This window comes from Coptis chinensis, chromosome 8 (genome assembly GCF_015680905.1).
Source record: "Coptis chinensis isolate HL-2020 chromosome 8, ASM1568090v1, whole genome shotgun sequence".
Lineage (NCBI taxonomy): Eukaryota > Viridiplantae > Streptophyta > Magnoliopsida > Ranunculales > Ranunculaceae > Coptis > Coptis chinensis.
Window position 1 is genome coordinate 22,190,177 of NC_141463.1, and position 19,783 is coordinate 22,209,959.

Sequence of the window (19,783 nt, forward strand, 5' to 3'; positions counted from 1 at the left end):
AGTAACCGACTAAGCGAGCGTAAAATCGTTCAATTTAGACTGACAAAATTAAATGTGGTAAGTTCGTCAGATTTTGTCGTAGTGATAATACGACTAAGCGAGCGTAAAAACGTTCAACTTAGACTGACGAAATTAAACGTGGTAATTTCGTCAGATTTTGTCATAGCGATAATAACGACTAAGCGAGCGTAAAAGCGTTCAACTTAGACCCATTTAAATTAAACGGTAATTTCACGATTTTGTCGTAGCAATAGTAACGACTAAGCGAGCGTAAAAGCGTTCAACTTAGACTGACAAAATTAAACGCGGTAATTTCGTCAGATTTTGTGGTAGCGATAGTAACGACTAAGCGAGCGTAAAAGCGTTCAACTTAGACTGATGAAATTAAACGTGGTAATTTCGTCAGATTTTATCGTAGCGATAGTAACGACTAAGCGAGCGTAAAAGCGTTCAACTTAGACTGACGAAATTAAACGTGGTAATTTCATCAGATTTTGTCGTAGCGATAATAACGACTAAACGAAAGTAAAAAAGCGTTCAACTTTAGACCGACGAAATTACGCGGTGGCAATTTAGGTCGATTTTATCGTAGCGATAGTAACGACTAAGCGAGCGTAAAAGCGTTCGACTTAGACTGACGAAATTAAACGTGGTAATTTCGCCAGATTTTGTTGTAGCGATAGTAACGACTAAGTGAGCGTAAAAGCGTTCAACTTAGATTGACGAAATTAAACGTGATAATTTCGCCATTTTTTGTTATAGCGCTAGTAACGACTAAGCGAGCGTAAAAGCGTTCAACTTAGACTGACGAAATTAAACGTGGTAATTTCGCCAGATTTTGTTGTAGCGATTATAAGGTTCGCTAAAACCAAAATTATATCATTGGAACTGAAGTGAAAGAACTGCTTCTTTATTGATTACCGAGTCTTAAAAAATGCAAAGATAACAACGGAAAATACATGCCTGAACTTGAAACAAATTAAATATTGTATTATTTTATTTCTCCAGGATAACGGAAAAACACAACTAAAATCTACTTATAGAACTTGCGCAGATGAAACGCATTCCACGGCTTATCGAGAACATTCCCATCTAAATCTCGGAGAAAATAAGATCCTTTGGTGGCATGGTGATCTATGATGTATGGACCTGTCCAGTTTTCTCCAAATTTACCGGAATCTATCAACCTCGTCTTTCGACAGAGTACCCAGTCATCTTTCTCAAACACTTTAAGTCGAACTTTCTTATCATATTTTCGTTTCATATCAGCTTGATAACGAATTAATTGTTGAAGACCAACATCTCTTGTCTCATCTATCAAGGCTTTGGCTCGAGCAAGTGCTTGATCATTCGACTCCAATTCCACATTAGAAGTTCGCGGGTGGTTGGTGTCATCAACTCAGAGGCAAGACCGCCCGCATCGTAAGCAAGATTAAACGGAGAAAATCGGTTGAATGCTTAGGTGTGGTTCGATAAGCCCACATAACCGCAGGAAGTTCCTTAACCCAATTTCCTTTGGCCTGTTGAAGTCGTCGCTTGAGCATTGCAAGAATGGATTTGTTAGTAGCTTCAGCTTGTCTATTAGCTTGAGGATGGTATGGTGCCGAGAAATTGTGATTAATCTTCAAGTCGAACAAAATTGTCGAATTTCTTCAAAGATCAAATTGTTTGCCATTGTCGGAAGTCAATGATGTTGGAATACCAAACGACAAACAATGTCTCGCCATAAGAATTTTTAACATCCGAAGCATGGATCCGGGCTAAGGGCATAGCTTCACCCACTTGGTAAAATAATCGGGTTCGCGACGAGTAAGAAACTAACACCGCCAGAGCTTTTCGGAAGAGGACCGACGATGTCGATGTCATACCCCACTTTGCAAACGCCAAGGGCTCAAGATTGGATGAAGTTCCGTTCTTTGGAAGATTTCCCCATGTTAGCATATTTCCGACAAGGAACGCACTTCTCGACAAACGCTTAGCATCCTTTTGCATGTACGCCACCAAGATCCTTGTGTCATTACTCTATGAGCGAGACTTAAGCCCGGGAGTGGTTCCCACATAGGCCTGAATGAATTTCCGCCAGATCGAGCAAACCTTTCTGGCGAGACAACGAACATAGGGGTTAAGACTTGTGCCTTTGCGATAAAGTTGCAAAAATAATCGCTCAAGTCGATATGAGACAATATTTCCAAGCATCGCGTTTGACACGATCACCCACTTTATGATCGGGAGGCAAGATGTGATCATGTAAATATGTGATATAAGGAAGACGCCAATCATCTTCGTCACAAGGTGTAAGTGGAAAACTTAGCTCTATATCAGGAACCTCTGAAGCATTGTCAGCTTCATGATCGTCGTCGGTATGGACCGAGACAATATCATTGACAGGATCATTGTGGTCATCTGATAGCATAAGTTGTGGATCAAGCGTTTTCTCTGCAATGATAGCTTGATTATCAAGATCACGCTTGCGCTTCCGAGTCAGCACAGGAGATATCAAATTGGCATAACGTGATTCCTCAGAAAATGTCTTGATGAAAAAACAACTCTGAGTGATGTACATATCGCGCACATCCTCGATGGACAGATCGATACTCGGTTCCTTTTGAAATTCAATGGTTATCTGGTGAGGCTTATCTGACTTAACTGCCGCGGATAAATAAGCAAGAGAATCTGCATGTCGCACGTCATGACGCGGACGCCGCATTAACAATCCGATAGAATCAAAATTTCGAGCAATCCGATGAATTAAGTCCACATAAGCTGCCATTCTATCGTCACGAGCTGCATACGATCCACCAAACTGGCTAGCGACTAACTTAGAATCTGTGAATAATTGTAGTTTAGTCGCCCCCAAGTGAAAGAGCAAGATCTATAAGCCGCAAAATGACAGCCTTTCGTGACTTCGGCCTCATTATTTGAAGCGTCAAAACCCAAACGCACTGACTTCTCAATTTTTTCTCCATTCGGTTGTAAGATTACACACCCAATACCGAGCCATACTTATTATGCGAACCATCAGTGTAAACAATCCAACAATCAGCAGATACATCTGATAAGTTTGGCAAATCATCGTCCCTGAGAGGTAATGGCGTGTTGTCGACGACATTCTCTTCGTCTAGTAATGCGTCAGACATAAGAATATCCTCAATTGGAAAATCAGCCATTAGCGAAGCCAAAGCTTGTCCTTTTCACCGTATGTCGAAGTTTCAAACACAATGCTATAAGCTTAAGGTAACTTTCCCATTCTGCAAGGCTTAATTTGATTCCCGAAAGCATTACGAAAAAGCTTTCGCAGTGGATATTCCGTATAAACTTTGACGACTCGTCCCTGGAAATAAGGTTTAAGACGTCGGGCAGATGAACCAAAGCCAATGCAATTTTCTCCACTCGAGAATATCTTGTTTCAGCAGTTGTAAGAGTCTTGCTAACAAAGAATATAGGACGCCCATCGCCACCGTTGACAAATAAGACGGCACTTACGGCATGATCAGTGGCGGCTAAATACAGACCTATAGGCTGCCCCGTTGCTGGACTGGCAAGAACTGGAGGTTGGACTAAGTATGCTTTCAAATGACGAAATGCAACTTCACAGTCCTCCGTCCAAATTGATGCGTCTTTCAATGTTTGGAAAAAAGGACGGCATCGATCAGAATACCGAGAGATAAAGCGATTTAGGGCAGCCAAGGCGCCCCGTAAGTCATTGAATTTCTTTCTTTGACGCCGAAAAGGCATTTCAAGGACAATTTCGAATCGATCCGATTTGCTTCAATTCCGCGTCTAGTCATCATGTATCCTAAGAATTTACCAGATGATAAACCGAAAGAACACTTAGCCGGATTCAAACGCATGTTGACATTGGAGAGTCTGTCGAAAACAGCTTGCAAATCAGTAAGATGATCAGGTGCTTTTGTAGATTTGACAACCATGTCATCGATGTATGCTTCGACTGTCTTTCCAAGTAGGTCAGAAAAAATAGTGTTGACTAGCTTTTGATATGTGGCTCCAGCGTTTTTCAGACCGAAAGGCATTACCTGGTAACAGTAAATGCCTTGGTCTGTAATGAATGCAGTGAACTCTTGGTCCTCAATGAATAACGGAATCTGATGATAACCAGAATAAGCATCCAAAAAAGACAAACGCTGAAAACCAGATGTTGCATCGACCATTTCAGATATACGAGGCAATGGATATGGATGAACCGGACAAGCCTTATTGAGATTTGTGAAATCGATACAAACACGTAATTTGCCGTTCTTTTTAGGCACTGCGACAACATTTGACATCCATGTTGGATAAGTCACGCAGTGCCTTATAAAGTTAATGGACAAAGAGACGGTCGATTTCGTCTTTCACTTTCATCTTTCTATCGGGGCCATCCTTCGGGGCTTTTGTCGAACTGGTTTTGCATTTGGATCAATGTCGAAGTTTATGACAAGCCACCCGAAGGATCTATACCGTGCATTTGCTCTATTCGCCAAGCAAACACATGATTATTCTTCCCAATAACAAAATAAGCTCTTGTCTCTCCTCTTCCGGAAGTTCGGCTGAAATAAAAGTAGTCTCTTGAGGGGAGTTGGCCAATTTGAACTTCTAAAAGTGGATCAACTGTCGGGGTCCTTCAACATTTCTATTGGGCAGAGTAAACCGAAGGTCCCGGATGTTGTAATTGTTATTTGACGGCGTTGGAACTCGAATAGTTCATCCAACAACTTCGGACTTCTTATAATCATCGAGAACATTGTCGTGGCAAATTAGAGATGTCGGTTGATCATTGCAAGACCTTACATACTTTTTATTGAATGAGAACTTGATGGCTTGATGATATGTTGAGACGACGGCTTCCATATAATGAATCAATCTCTACCAAGGATGACATTGTAAGAGGATTTACAATCCATCAATAAGAAATCAATATTGACTTCCTTCGCATGATAAGAGTGACCGGAGAGACACCTTTCCAACGAATGAGTAGCGGTACCATCAAAACCAACGATAGCGATTTTCGGGGGTGACCAAGTTATCAATAAAAGGAATATCGCGATAACACCCGAAAACATGACGCTTAGCTGAACTACCGCTGTCAATCATTATATCGTTGTACACGATACACCGATATAATGCAGTTATCACGACAAAGATCATAATGAGGAACATGCACGCCCATTAGATCTTGGTTAGTGAAACATAATGGTTCATCTTCAATAGTCTCCGTCGCGAAAACCTTCCAATTTAAATTGATCCCGATTAACCGCATACAAATTAGACGGATATTTGACTTTAGAACGACGAAAGCGGTTTTTTCGAGTATTGGACAATAAATCAATGATGGCATGTCCAACCTTAATGACATTGTGATCGGTGATAGTTAAAGCTTGAGTTGTTACTTTCTTACGCACATATTGATCAAGTTTCCCATTACGCACAAGCTTTTCAATTCTTCCCCGCAAAAATCGACAATTCTCTGTCTCATGACCATAATCATTATGAAATTTGCACCATAACGATTTATCGCGAGTTGATTTAGTGTCGTAAAGGGAAACGGCGGAGTGAGCGCATTCTCTTATCCTTGATTTTGTCGTAAACTACCGCGATATTTGGTATTAAGCGGAGTTAATTCAAAATCGAAAAAGGCTTTCAAAATCCTACTCGTGGAGTCTTCTTTCTTATACGGAGGCTTCTGACTGGGTTGTTGTTGATCAAAAGTCGGATTCTTCTGTTTATTTCGCTGATCATTGAAATCCTTTCCTTTATTATCTTTGTCACGAGAAGTTCGAGCAGCCGTGTCGTCTTCAACATTGATAAATTGTTGAACTCGTTGGTATAACGCACGTCGGGAAGATGGAATATCCCGAACAAGAGAGTTGTATAACCCATCTTTATCAAACAAGATAGCTTCTTTAAAAGCGTAAACCACCATTAGATCGGATTGCTCAGAAATCTCAGCTGCAGCTTGGCGGAAACGCGCGATAAAACTACGGAGAGTTTCCTCACGTTGTTGCTTGATGTTGAAAAGAACTCGGACTCCATTTGGACGTTTGAGATTATGATGAAAACGTCTTGAAAACTTTTCGGTTAAGTCCTTGAATCGATGAATAGAGCGCGGAGGTAATTCGCTAAACCATACCAACGCTTCCCCTTTTAATGTAGAAGGGAAAAGTTTGCATTTTAAAGCATCATCACCTCCCGATAAAACCAGTTTGTTTGTGAAATTAATCACATGAAGCATAGGGCAACCCTCGACATCATCATATTGATCAACTTTGGTTGTTTGAAGTCTTTGTTATGAGTAGCCCTTTTGACGGGCGAGAGAAAATTTGTCCAAAATACCATCTTCAACTGCCAGATTTTCTAGTGTCGATTCAAAAGGATCGCTGTCCAGAAGAGCTTTTTTAATCATTTCTTTGACACGTTAAGGAGTCATTAGATCCGTATCTGTTGGATCGTGATCATAGTCACGATGACGCCTATGGGAGCGAACAGAACGAGAAGAAAACGACAAAGATTCATCGTTTCCGTGTCGAGATGATTGTGGATGGTACGTTGGGCTTTCAGTACGATAATGTTCGGAATGATAAGAACCTCGTTGCTGAAGTGTTTCACCATATTGATGGTTCCGATCATGAGTGCGATCATTATTCTGTTCGCCACTCGAATTCCTCAGGACTTGCCGATAAGTTGTAGGATCGTGGGGGTGCAAATCGGACGATTATTAGCGCATACCTTGCCTACCGAGAACGCGTGACCAAGTGGGTGGAGATTTCGGCGGAGGTCGGGAATAAGCCCATTACTCTTAACTCGTTGATGGTTGTTGCGAATATTGCGAATCTCATCCTCACCACTTAAACGATCCCACACACTATTATGTCGTTGGCGTGTGACGCGTTGTGGTGTGACAGATACAACATCATCTACGAGTGGGAGCGTGGCCGTTTAAGATAACGCTGTAGTAATTATTTCCGTTTTCGCGGACGGTCTTTAACTTTTGAAGAAGTGTTTTCGAGACATATGACTTACATTATCCGCGATCGATAATCTTGGAGAATCGTCCGAAGCAATAACCTCCATCTGAATAATTTGGCGATTGGTGGAACCATGTATTTGAAGGTATTATCTTTGTCGCAGCGCCAAGTTGTCCTTGACCATCATGTTCGTGATGATCGCCAAGAATCACATCGGGACCTTGAGCTCTTCGAAAGTATCGCCATAACTTTAACGTGATCGATCGAGGGTGTAGTATAATGACCGCAGAGGCGCCAATTATGTTTCGACCAAATATGATCAAAACACCAAGTGTTGATGAAAAAGATCTAAGAACGAGAAAAGTAATTAGAAAAATGATGGTGATCGGGGAATGATGAGATCAGACCTTGCGGTTGCCTACGCACCCAAATTATCGGTGGGATCAAGTCTCAAGAACGTAGTTCGAATGAAAAATAGTTTGATATTTATATAGGTAGAGTAGAGAATCCTTGTAGCTCAAGTAATCTTGTAGCTTGAGCAATTGTGATAGACTATAACTTTCAACTGATAATTATCTCTTTGATAAGAAATGAATCTGGACATAAATCAATGTACATTAGTGGCAAGCCATGTGGCTAAGGTTCAGCCTTAGACACATGAGTTAATGGGCCTGTACATTGATCCATGGTATTGCGAATTGGGCTTTAGCCCTGTCGATTAAACGAATAAAGTGGAGATTCCTACCAATGGACGTTCGCCACGTAGGTGGGGGTCGAAACAGTACACAAACACACAAACATTATGCACACAAAAAAAATTATAGGAAAAAGAAACAGTCGTTCCTAAAAAAAGAATAGATAAGGCATGAACAAAGGAAAACCAAAATCAGCGAGAGCGCGAGACATACATAAAAAAAAAAAAAGTTGTTAACATTCCTCGCATGGGGAGCTAATAGGCATGGCGTAAACGGAAACTCCACCATGTAGAATTTAACTGGCCACCATATGTAAACCTCGTCGCCATTACGCTCGTATATGTGGTATTTGTGATTTGGGTGGGGGACATATATAAAAGAATACTCTTGTCAAGCCAATTGGATAGCTTGTATCGACGTCAAGATGATGATCAGCAAAATTATTTATCCAATGTGAGAAAACAAAAATTAGTATGCGGCTTTTATTTTTTGTATAAAAGAGTAGGTTGTGAATGGAACAATAGTTTATCCACTACCGATCACATTCTATGGCATGGCTGAATATGATGAATTTGAATATGATAATGGCCATCATGCAAAATATATTAGGGCTCATGAAATGTAGTTTTCTAATTTGAAATCCTACAAAATCTATAAAATATATTGACCCAATAAGTTCGAGCTGGTTAAGAATTTTTTTTTAAACTACAACAGTGAACAATCAGAACCAAACACATATTTTGCATTTAGCTCGCCTTCTAACCTTAGTCAATAGCCAACTTTTATAGATAAAGACTAATTGAAATATGTTTGTTGCATTGAAATGCAGGTATAGATCCACCTATTAAACACATTAACCACAAATGGACCAAAAGGTCACATGCAAACGAATTTATGCCCAATAAGCATTTTTCTTTTTATCTCTTAAACCGAATCATTTAGTAGTAGGCAACGTAAATAATCAAAGGATGAAATCCTAAAAGCAAAGAAGCATACATATTATTAAGCATCCTAAGTAGGGTATCCATCTATAATTAGAGGATAACAAACACCAAATCGTAAGGAATTCAAGGCTTAGCAAACTACATAAGTTAATTCTTTAATAAGCGTATGTTATGAACTTACTAACTTTATCATGAAAGTCATCTCACCATTTGGAGTATCACCTCTATTCCTTTTGTAATCACCATCAAACAAAGCTGGGAAAATATAATTTTGTTTTACCCATTAAACCTGAAATCCAAAATAGTATAGTATTAGCCAATGTTCGGCACTGAAAATCATAGACAAACTAACTAACCTAACCGATCAATTTAGAATCCAGTGTGCACAATTATAATCCAGATGTTTGGATCACTAAACACACATAAACAGAGTAAAAAAATCACTTAAAATAGATGATCAAGTAGTGCATTGGGGGTTAGAAAATGTTTGAACCGTGCCCCTCTAATAAGCAAGCTAAAAATCCCTAACCCAAACAATTATATAAAACCGAGTAAATCGTAATTCATAATATGTTACCTTAGCTTTCTTCTCAGATCGCGGATGATTGTCTTCATATTTATTAAAAATTGTAATTGAAAGCATAACAAATGGATAAATTGTACTATTTGTTCTCCAAAGGGGTTAAAAATGTCAAGAACTGTGGTTGACATCCTCATCTTCGATGGGTCATATTGACTATAATATTCCTCTTCACTTTCAAAGATGCTCGTTCTTTTCAATTATGAGGCGCTCTTTTCAGAACTTTATTTTCTTCAATCGATTGTCGATAACTTGCCGCGCATAGCTTGATGTTCTTCAAGTAGTTTGTCAAATGCTAATTCTATTCGCTTCGGTAGCTTATTACATAGTACTTTTTTTTGTCCTTATAGTTGAAGTCTTCTATCTCCCAGCCGTGGGTTTCTTGTAAAAAAGCAATTGCTTTCTTTGCAGCATCCTGTTCCGATGATTTTTTTGTCATGTGAACGTATTCCTAAAAATATCTTCTGCTTTTTTATTCTGGAGATTTCAACTTCTACCCCATGCCTCATATAAATTTTCGTGTAGGGTGTATCCGTAGGAACTTTTGCGCATGTTGAAATGCTTGAGCATGTGGTGGAGTAAGGTTTTGAAAGAAATGGTGTAAACTGACATACCCGATTCCATGACCTACATATTAGTCAAAACTGTTAGTTGTGCTATGGAATTGAATAATACTACCAATGGGCAACCAAACAAGATAAACAATATGCATGTTCATAACCATAAGGAGAATGAATTAAAGTTGTTAGCGTATAATTGAAGAAGATAGAGGAAAAGGTTCAGGTCTACACTGTTTTGCACCACTTTGCGCATAGACAACCCAGTACAATTACAGCAAGCCTGTAGTGCAGCTTGGCTATTGTAGGGTTCTAATATGAAATTTATATTGCAGTACCATTATAAGTTGGAAGCATAAACCGATGTGTGGAATTATAAAATGATGCATGGGTGATGAAATTAAATGCATTGAAGATAGTATGATGTAAAAAAATGAGAAAAGAACAAAAGAACTAAAAAGAAAGAACATAGCAAAAAAAAAAAATAAAAGAAAAGACGATTCTGAGGTGCACATAGATAGGTTCAAGTAACGCAAGCTTAATCAATTTCTTGTCAATGACACAAAAGCCGTATGCAGATGATAGGGATGTACCAAATCAAAGATTTTGTTTAAACCTTTGTGGGATTTAGAAACGAAATAGCCGGAAAAGTGAATCGGCCAAAAAAAAAACAATCAGAATGGATGGGGAAGGAATTTTAGCATAGAAATGAAGACAAAATTTTAGTATAGAAATTTTAGCATAATTTAAAGCTTGTGGATTCGTGGTTGCTGCTTTGTGAATCTCTTTTTGAGTGTTGAATACAATCTAAAGACACACCACTGAGAGAGAGGGAGAGAGTAATAATTTTAAAACACACCACTGAAGCCAAAAAGCTCCGGTTGTTAGGTTGTTGTTTCTTTTTTTAAATTGAAAACTGGTACATGAATTCCCAAAATTTATACAATAAACCAATTTACTTTTTGCTATTACAGAAGCATAAGTTTTATTTCACAACAACAATAATAAGGGAAGGAAAATAAAGGAAAAAGTCAAAAAGTTGAGTAAAGAGAGAGAAGAGTGAATAAACCATGACTCACCTCCTAAAAAAACTTGAGGTCGTCTTGAAGTTTAGGAGGTTGTAACTAAAATGGTGCCAAACACTCAGTTATCTGGTGGATGTCTACACCAAGTAGCTTTGTTCAAAGTGTTGAGGAGAAATGTTGCAGACTCGCGGGTTTTATACTGGTAGAGTTGAGAGAACATATCGGGAACGTTACTTAATCCATTACTTTGTAACCGACTACTTTTATGGTTATGAATTTACTGGGCAGAAAATTTGGAGAAAGAGGAAGGCCTGAAAAATGGAGTTATTATTAGTATTTTTTAAATAATGGAATGAATTTAGTGTACTATTATGTTGATTGCGATTGTTATTATGTAACGGTTCGGAATGGGTGTTTAAGGAAAAGGGAGAAATGACAACGCGTTAAGCCCACGTGGAAGCCCATTAGGAAACTTTTTGGTTTTTTGTTTTTTTTTTATAATGGTCAATACATAAAAATGGAAATCAACATACATTAACACATGTAACGGTGAATAAATATATTTCGTTTAAACCTTTATTAAGCTCCTTGTAAGCTGTTAAATTTCAAAGGGTTAGTTAATCAATACTCTCCATGCATTGTGAACTGTTAGGAAAACCACACAAACATGCTGCTTCTGTCGAGACACTATTTTCATTGTCATTTCTAATATTGACAGTGAGCTTTAGATGTGCTTTGTTATTGTAGTCGTACATTGTTAAGGCTGCATGGCCACCCGAGGAGCCCTTGTGAGGTGTTGCTTCGTGCCTAGCAAGAACTTTTTCGCTAGTCACCGGGTACTTTGCAAAGATTATCCATTCTAAAAACACAGCATTATATGTCAATTAGAGGAAAGCATGCATTATTTAACTAAGTATATTCGTTGTAAATAAATAACAAACCTTTGAGTGGGAGGAGTTGATTGAAAATAACATTGTACAGACTAATCACTTAGTCTTTATAAAGGAGGTACTTGGTAATGTGATCGGTTAATGCTATAAATACCAAAGTTATGTATATGTATAGTTTCTATATATTCATAATATATTTATTTGATGACCCCATTTGTATCAATTACCAAGTTTATAAATGTAAAGAAAAGTAATGTATATAGTAAGTTACCTAGATTTGAAGTATTTGTTGGGTCAGTATTTTTTCTTTAGATTATTTCTTTATGGGAGTGAATTATGTATGTCCATATTTGTCGTTGGTAATTCTACCATCCATGGGGAAAAGAAATAAAATGTATATGGTAAGTTATTATGCTCAAATATAGAATGGACTACTTGTACACGAAGCAGATCCTAATTTCTTTGTTAGTGGATTCTATTACCTTACTTTTAATTATATGACCAAATGAAGACATGCTATTTGGATTTTGTTACCTAATTTTTTATTATATGACCAGGCTGACTAAATCAGATTACTTCTTGAAAGGGGTAAAAAATTATGATTGGAAACGGTATTTTTTAAACCACGCATCAGGCGCATAGCATAGAAGCAGCAAAACAGTGAACTGCATAGACTTCCTTTCAAAGTGAATCACATTAATAGGATGCAAACTAATTGAATGTCATGTTTTGATGCTCACCGTGCACGTTGTATTTAGCAAATCTGAGGTTGAACTGGTATGGTAGCATAGTAGTAGAATTGGTTGCTGATGTTGCCACCTATATTGAGCCTATCGATACTGGCCTGCACCACTTGAGAATTAGGATCCTGGTTAGAAAGCAATGGAAAAAAGAAAGGTACAAATGAAAAAAGGGGAGGGAGTGGGGGGGAGGGGGGGAGACAAAAAAAGTACGACATATTATGGGTGTGGAAGTTAAAGAAATCATTCAACATGAGGAAGTCGTGTTCTTCAGATTTTTTAGAAATCATGAACTAACACTCTCTCGTAAAAGGCAAAATAAAAACAATTCTCCAATCGTGCCATATTTTATTTGCATTTAAAATTTCCTCCCTAATAGAACTAACACCCTAGAATGGCACAAGTAAGCTTCTTTTACCTAGAATAAAAAAGCAAAGTTCCATTTTGATAGTATAGAAAGACCAAAGAAGGAGACCTAACAGTGAGCTGAACTTAGGGTCTCTGTTCAGCAGTGGTGTCAAGCATGGGGATTTCAAGTGGCTATAGTGGCATGGTAGGCAAATCAGATAAATCGAGAATTGAAGCAAAATGCCCTGCCCTATTGTTCAAGCAACACATAACTGCATATGTAGAGAAAAATATATGGAATGATACGTGATGGTTTGAAGAAAGAGATCGGTTCATTCTTGAACCTTTGCATACATGTAGTACTTTGTCTGAGCATGACCTCACAATTTAGAGATAACATTTAACATTTGACCAATCTACAAACTCTACTAACAGGCTCCAAGATCTGCAAGGGTGAGATCCATAAGAGGGTCGACAAAAAATATGCATCTGAGCATTGTTGCAAAGCAGCAAGCATCAAGCATACACTGGCAAAGCTTAGTACAGAGCATGGGTAACATGATTAATGTAATGTGTGAAAATCATGTAAGTATATGCTATTCATAATTAATTCTGTAAAACTATTACTTTTACGATATATGGTTCAGAGAAATATTGTATGGTTATCTCACCTGAGATCTATAGGTCCCATCGTTGATCACAAGGAAAACCTTTAGCCAGGTGTTTGCTTTCATTAATGTGCAACTTTTCAATAGGTAAACGGTTTATTCTGACATTGGACATTTGAGTGATTTGAAGCTGTAGAATCAATGAGAAAATTTTCAATGGGGGTTCATAGTCAGTTACAGTTCATCTTCACAGAGTAGTGCCTAGAGAATAAGACGAAAAACAGAAGGACGACAAATAAATGCATGCCGCTTAATACCCATAATACTAAGATCATGTTCAAAAGTTGATCTTACTCACCTGTCCATGAGTGATTAATGTGCCACAATACAGTCATCGATTATAGGCATTTGTTTTAATAAAGTATTAAGTTGTTGATAATGCCTCAGTGGTCTTGTAAACCCACGCCCAAATATCCAAGATGTACAGTACAATCAAGAGGAGGGTATAGTTATGTATATCTAATAATAGGCAATTTAATAAATGCATAGACATAAGTCGGCTTACCTTTAACGATGCTACAAAAGCACTTCAGGGTATACAATGTTGGTGGTGCAATTGGATGAATCGGGTGGTAGTAAGACAGTAATTCTTTTTGAAGACGTGCACCGAGATAGTGCGACATAGAGCTGGCCATGATTGAATGCTGGGGTTTCTAAGTTGATGCCGACATACTTGACTGACTGTCCTTGAGACTTGTTGATTGTCATTGCAAAGGCCAGTCTAACGGGAAATTGCCGTCTCGACATTTGAAACGGCATTTCAATTGTTAATGGCGTTAGGGATATCCTCGGAATAAATACAGTATTTCCAGCCTTGGCTCCAGTTATGATCATTGCTTCAAGGACTCTAGTTTCGCAGCGTAATACAATCAAACGGGTTCCATTGCAAAGCCCATCTCTTGGGGCAATATTCCTAAGCAACATTATATGGCATCCTTTTTTCAGTTGGAGATTAAACGGTGGCAAGCTTGAGGGATCTAGTGAATTTAAAAACTCGCTAGGGTATGTGGATCCGTTGTTTTGAGGGCTTGTAATATCATCGACAACTTTATCTGCAGCTAAGTAAGAAATCTCTTACCCGGGGAACAAATTCAGGGCAGCTCGGTTAATGACACTGACATCGTCATTTCGAGCAGCTAGGATGGTTCTTTCAGTCAAGTAAATTGGTGTTGCCGTCCCACTCACATTCAAATCTGGATAAATTGACGAAATAAGATCCCCTATGTCAGCACAGGTTCGTATCCCTCTTGGCAACTGAACAGTATCTAAAGGATTCGTGCCAACCTAAAATAAATTCAGAGAAATTTGAGTCAATAACATGCCTTTTTAATCTTTAATTTTTATGATGGTTTTGATTTGTAAAGTACCTTGATCAAGTAATCTGCGAAGCTGGCATTATTAGGCTCTGACATCTCCAATCTCATGTTATGTACCAAGTGCAAGACTTGTACGTGTGTCCATAGCTGGGATCTTCTCACTGATGCTCCGACGAATTGCTCTCTGCTGCCTTTTGGTACAATAGGCAACGTTTGCCTGAAATCTCCGCCTAGAACCATAGTAATTCCTCCGAAAGGCTTTGAATTTTCTCAGATATCCCTTAGTGATCTTTCAACGGCTTCGACGCAGTGTCTGTGCTACATGGGGACTTCATCCCAAATAATCAAGCTAACTTCCTTGAACAGTTCTGCATGTATGGAGTTTTTTGAAAACCCACAGAAGGTGTTGTCCATAATATCCGATGGGAGGCAAAAGTAAAAGTGTCGCGGTCCCGCCACGTGCAGCCAGGAGCGATGCTATTCCCGACGATGCAACATTGATGACAATATGGCCTTTGGCGCGGCAAGTAGCAAGCAATTATGTTGTAGATTTAATGTTTTTCCCGTCCCCGCTGCACCATTTAGGAAGAAAGTCTTTCCCATATTTTTTTGCACTGAATCTGTTATCTCGGTGTGGGCATGAAGTTGTTCAGCATTCAGGCGCTCCACATTTGCATTTGCCTCTTGTTCAAGACCTTCGTACTGCAATTCCCTCTACTCCCAAATAAGCCTGTTCCCAACTAGCTGGTCCCAATCTTTTTTTGGTTTTGGCATGTCCGGGAAATTAGATAAAGTCTTACATGTTTCGAAAAGCAACTTGTTAATTAGGAACAAACCATAATTAGCTATTTCCTCTGTAGTCGGACTCTGGTTGTTAAACTTGGAACGTATCATGTGAGCCAGATCATCACAAATATGCGTAGAAAATTCATTCCATAGTGTTGCAGGACTAGTTGGGGAACATTCCAAAAGGATTACGCTGAACAGTCTGCGCAGTTGGTAGCCGGTCTTCATCACCGATGCCTCTTGTAGACATTCTCTCCACTCGTCGTCGGATTCGAGAAGGCCACGTGCAACGCATGCTGCTTTGAACGTGTCATGCTCAAAGCCGTCAACCATACGAAGATGTTCAAATGATGTTGGTCCTCTAACAGCAGTTAGTAGCAAGCGAAGGTAGAAGCGCTCTCCGGCATTTGGATTTGCAAAGTACATTCTCCCAATAGCATAACCGTGGTCCCTTAGTTTCCAAATCTTTTTATCTCTTTTCCAGACATAATACTGTGGGAACTCCTGGTAAGTATATCTACGGGCACCCGGATCTTTGGCACAACATTTGAAGTAAGCCGTTAGAGTTGATCTCTGATTTCTAGCTCTTGCGAGAACTGTAGCCCTTGACTCCTTTGCATTGTAAACAACTCGATGCATCCCTTCCAAAATGAAACCTTTCAACGTGTGGTAATTCTTTGTGCAGAGGGAACTCGAGAAGACGCCATGCCGCTTCGGGTGGCCCGACATACCGTGCATCAATGTATTGTTTGATTTCATCATCAGTACCAACAATAACCATAGTTGCCCTATCATGCCCTTTGTAAATGTATTTGTGAATGTATTTAACTACCCGAACCGATGCACAAACTTCAACATTTATATGGCAGTTGAACATCTCTGATAAGTGGGGGTTGTAGGGGACAACATCTCGGTTATTAACTTTGCAGTCGCGCACCTCATATTCGTTCCCAGTATTGCGCCGTCGGTAAACTGGATATCCAACTTGATCCATTGTAGTTTCATCTGTAAAAGCGCGTGGGTAATGTTTTGTACACCGACAATTCTCCATGCAGGGGGCCTGTGGGTTTTTAGGTCCACATGGCACGTGTACCATACACCGCTTCACTGTCTCGAAAAGATTAGGTTCTGAGATAGGGTTTGGGAGCTCCGCAGAGACAATCTTATTGACTTGATTGGTGTTACGGATCTTATCGGGTTGCTTAAGGAAGATGAGTGCGTGCATGTGTGGCAGTCCTCGTTTTTGGAACTCGATAGTGTAGACGGATGTAGCTTGTTCGCCAAACACGCCGTTATTTTTTATCTCCTCCATTATTGCTTTCCTTTTCATTTCAAATACACGGGCAACCACCTCAGGTCTGTCAGAGGCAGTTTGGTGTGGCTTGAGAGCTTTTATGATTTCTGGCCAATTCAGATTTGCTGTTGCTATTTGGAATACATCTGGGTGTTTGTTGTATCGTGTAATGGCCATTGAGTCTTGGTAGATCTCATACATATGTCTTGGAATACCCGTGTGAGACGAAGGGAGAATGTAACGCTGGCCAACTTGATCGAAAGGCAGGCCTTCTACTGCAATGTCCATCAAACCGTTGTACACTTCCGCACGAATGTTGTCTTGATTCAAGCGAATATAGCGCAGGCGATTCTGTTCAGTGGCAGCCCAAGCATCAACTATCCATTGTTGGTAGAGGGAGCCTCCCCTTAGTATGGAAGAGTATTCAGTTGGACGGTCAAATTAATGGTATGAATAATACTGTGCTTGTGTTAGTCTGGCATCACTTGGGCAATTGATCTTGACATCCCATTGTCGCAAATCCGGTGCCCAACCAAGGTCTCCTCTAGGAAAAAGAAGTACATAATGAAGAGGTGTATAAGCAGGATGGCATTCACTTATCCTCTCTAGTCCACCTTCTTTGTAGTGAATAACGGTGTCTCGTAACATATCATACTTTGTCTCATCACCGGGTAATACCACAGCGATTTCAGAAGTGGCCGGGAGATTATATCGGCGGCGATCCGTTCCTGGAGTGTATTGTATGAAGGCTGGTATATTGTTGTCCGCCGATGCACTTGAACTTAAGACCTCATTTGTATTTTTGAAAAACTTTGACCACGCGTTTGCCTGTACCAAAACACCTTGTACAATACTTAGCACCTCCCTGAGTAAATGCTTATTGCGTTGTTGTCGATAATCCAAAGCCGCGCCAGCATCATAAATGTATAACTGGGTGTATTTTGGGTCGACATGTTCGTCAGGTAAAAGTGATCCAATCTTATGGCAGAGCTCTCCATGTATAGTGAACGACTTTGGTCCACGTCCTTTCAAGATTCGGTCATTTGCTTTAACGCCAAAACTGGTGAATGCATTGCAAGCATTATATCCCCGAATGTTCTTCCGAAAATCACGTGCAAGCCAATCGTTACCTTCGAAGAGTGATTCAAGCGGAGGGGGAAGTGGATCAAGTGAGGGCAGTTTTATTTTTCCTTGGAGACAGCATGATCCAAATAAAGGATTTTTTTTAGTTGAACTGGAGAGTTGCTCTGCGCTCCAATGTAATGCGAAGCAAGACTTACATTGAACATCTAGTTCCCCAAGGTAATGACACTCGACCGGGATAAAAGGCATTGTTTCGGTTGGATTTTCAAGTTCGTCATTGTCATAGTATTCTTCGTCAGAATATTCGGATGCTTCTTCAGAAATTTCCTCGGGCCTAAAAGCGCCCTGGGCGGGAACATCCGGCTCAGTAATGTTTGGAGGCAAATTGTTTGTGGAGCTAATTTCGGTAGGGAAAAAACAATTAGTATTCAATTAGTTTAGTAATTTATAATTGTTCATTACGGAAATATTTAAGTTTGGACATAGTACTTACATGTTGCTCCTCAAGGAAGATGACCCAAGATGAAAACCGGGGGTGAAGTTACGTGTTGGGAGTGGAAAGTGGTCATGCTGAGTTGTGCCAGAAGAACATCCACCATATGACGGTCCAGGAGGTTCTGAGTTTATGTACGGCTGGGGTGGAATAATATTAGCAATTACAATACGCTTTCCTTTATCTGCTTGTTGGGTGGTTGTAGTGAAACTTGTTGCATCGATAGAATGTACTGCTGTTTCCACTGTGAGGCCATGAGTTAGGGATGGAGGATATATGCGATCCCTTTGGGTTGCTGAAACTCTTAGGGCTTCCTCCCGCTCTCGACGTGCACGTTGAGCTATTGAACGCCGAGAGGGTCCTAACTGAAAGAGCGAATGCATGTTCCATGTGGACATAGAGTGGGCTGCTAGACTGACAGTTGACTGGCTATTTGATTCACTACGGACTGTAGCCTCATGAGATAACCAGTGTTGTGTTGATGAGTCTCCCATAGTTACATAAGAATCCATTGTGTGGGGTAGTGCACGCTGTTGGTGTAGTGGAGCAGTGCCAGAAACAGCTATCCGTAGGGCCTTTGACAGATACATTCAAGTTAAAAGTATGAGTATAGATTAGAAAACGAATAACGTGGGAATAAGTAGGAAAGCCAATACATGAAAAAATTGTTTAAAGGACATCTAACCTCAAGTTGGGCGCTCGTTGGTTCTGAATGAACTCTTGTACAGTTTCATTATGTATATATGATGATGCTTAGGTGTCCATGGTTTCTATAAACAGTTTGATAAGATTGGGGTATTAGGTAAATAAGTACACAAAATACTAATGTTGGCGTATATACAATTTGATGATAAGCTGCACAAAAAGCAAAATTATGAGACAACATCGCAAACTAACAGTTTAAAGTATAGTAATAATCGGGACCAGCATTGGATTACCGAATGCTTAAAAAGACTATAATCTCTTATGACGATAGCAATGAACTAACCTTGATTTTACTCAGCTTGCATTAAGGTATGATTCCGTTGGAACGTAATGAATAGCATCCAACACCTGATGCAATGAAAGACAAAATATGTTATCATTAAAATCAGTTCCCAGCGTGATGATATTCCTATGACTTGGAGTTCTTTCGAGTTCCTATGACCTACCTCATCCCTATGAGTTTCTTGAATGGAGTCCATAAATGACATATATATCAGTCTAGTTAATGATTTATCCAGGTTATTTATCAGGTTTGATTATGTCTTACTCTGTGTCTTTAATGTTTCAATATTAACATATACTTCACACCTTCTATGCCACTCCCAACTTGAGTTGCCTGCTAGCATTCCTTTTATCTATATGGTGAAACAGCGAAGTAGCAAAGATAATCATGGTTCCTAGGAGTACTTGACCTCTT

General features: G+C 39.6%; 2 protein-coding genes across 2 annotated transcripts; both read right to left on the minus strand.

Annotated features, from left to right (window-relative positions):
* Positions 1-13,925: 13,925 nt before the first annotated feature.
* On the minus strand, positions 13,926-14,965 carry LOC147480514 (uncharacterized). Its single transcript, XM_086578683.1, has 3 exons — positions 14,777-14,965; positions 14,488-14,693; positions 13,926-14,322 (listed from the first exon to the last, which is right to left on the minus strand). The coding sequence occupies exons 1-3, from the start codon at positions 14,963-14,965 to the stop codon at positions 13,926-13,928; spliced, it is 792 nt and encodes a 263-aa protein (XP_086434809.1).
* Positions 14,966-16,091: 1,126 nt separating this feature from the next.
* Positions 16,092-18,971, minus strand: LOC147480515 (uncharacterized). The gene is made up of 3 exons (XM_086578684.1): positions 18,382-18,971; positions 17,266-18,285; positions 16,092-17,211 (listed from the first exon to the last, which is right to left on the minus strand). Exons 1-3 carry the CDS (start codon positions 18,969-18,971, stop codon positions 16,092-16,094), a joined length of 2,730 nt encoding a protein of 909 aa, XP_086434810.1.
* Between the last annotated feature and the right edge of the window lie 812 nt (positions 18,972-19,783).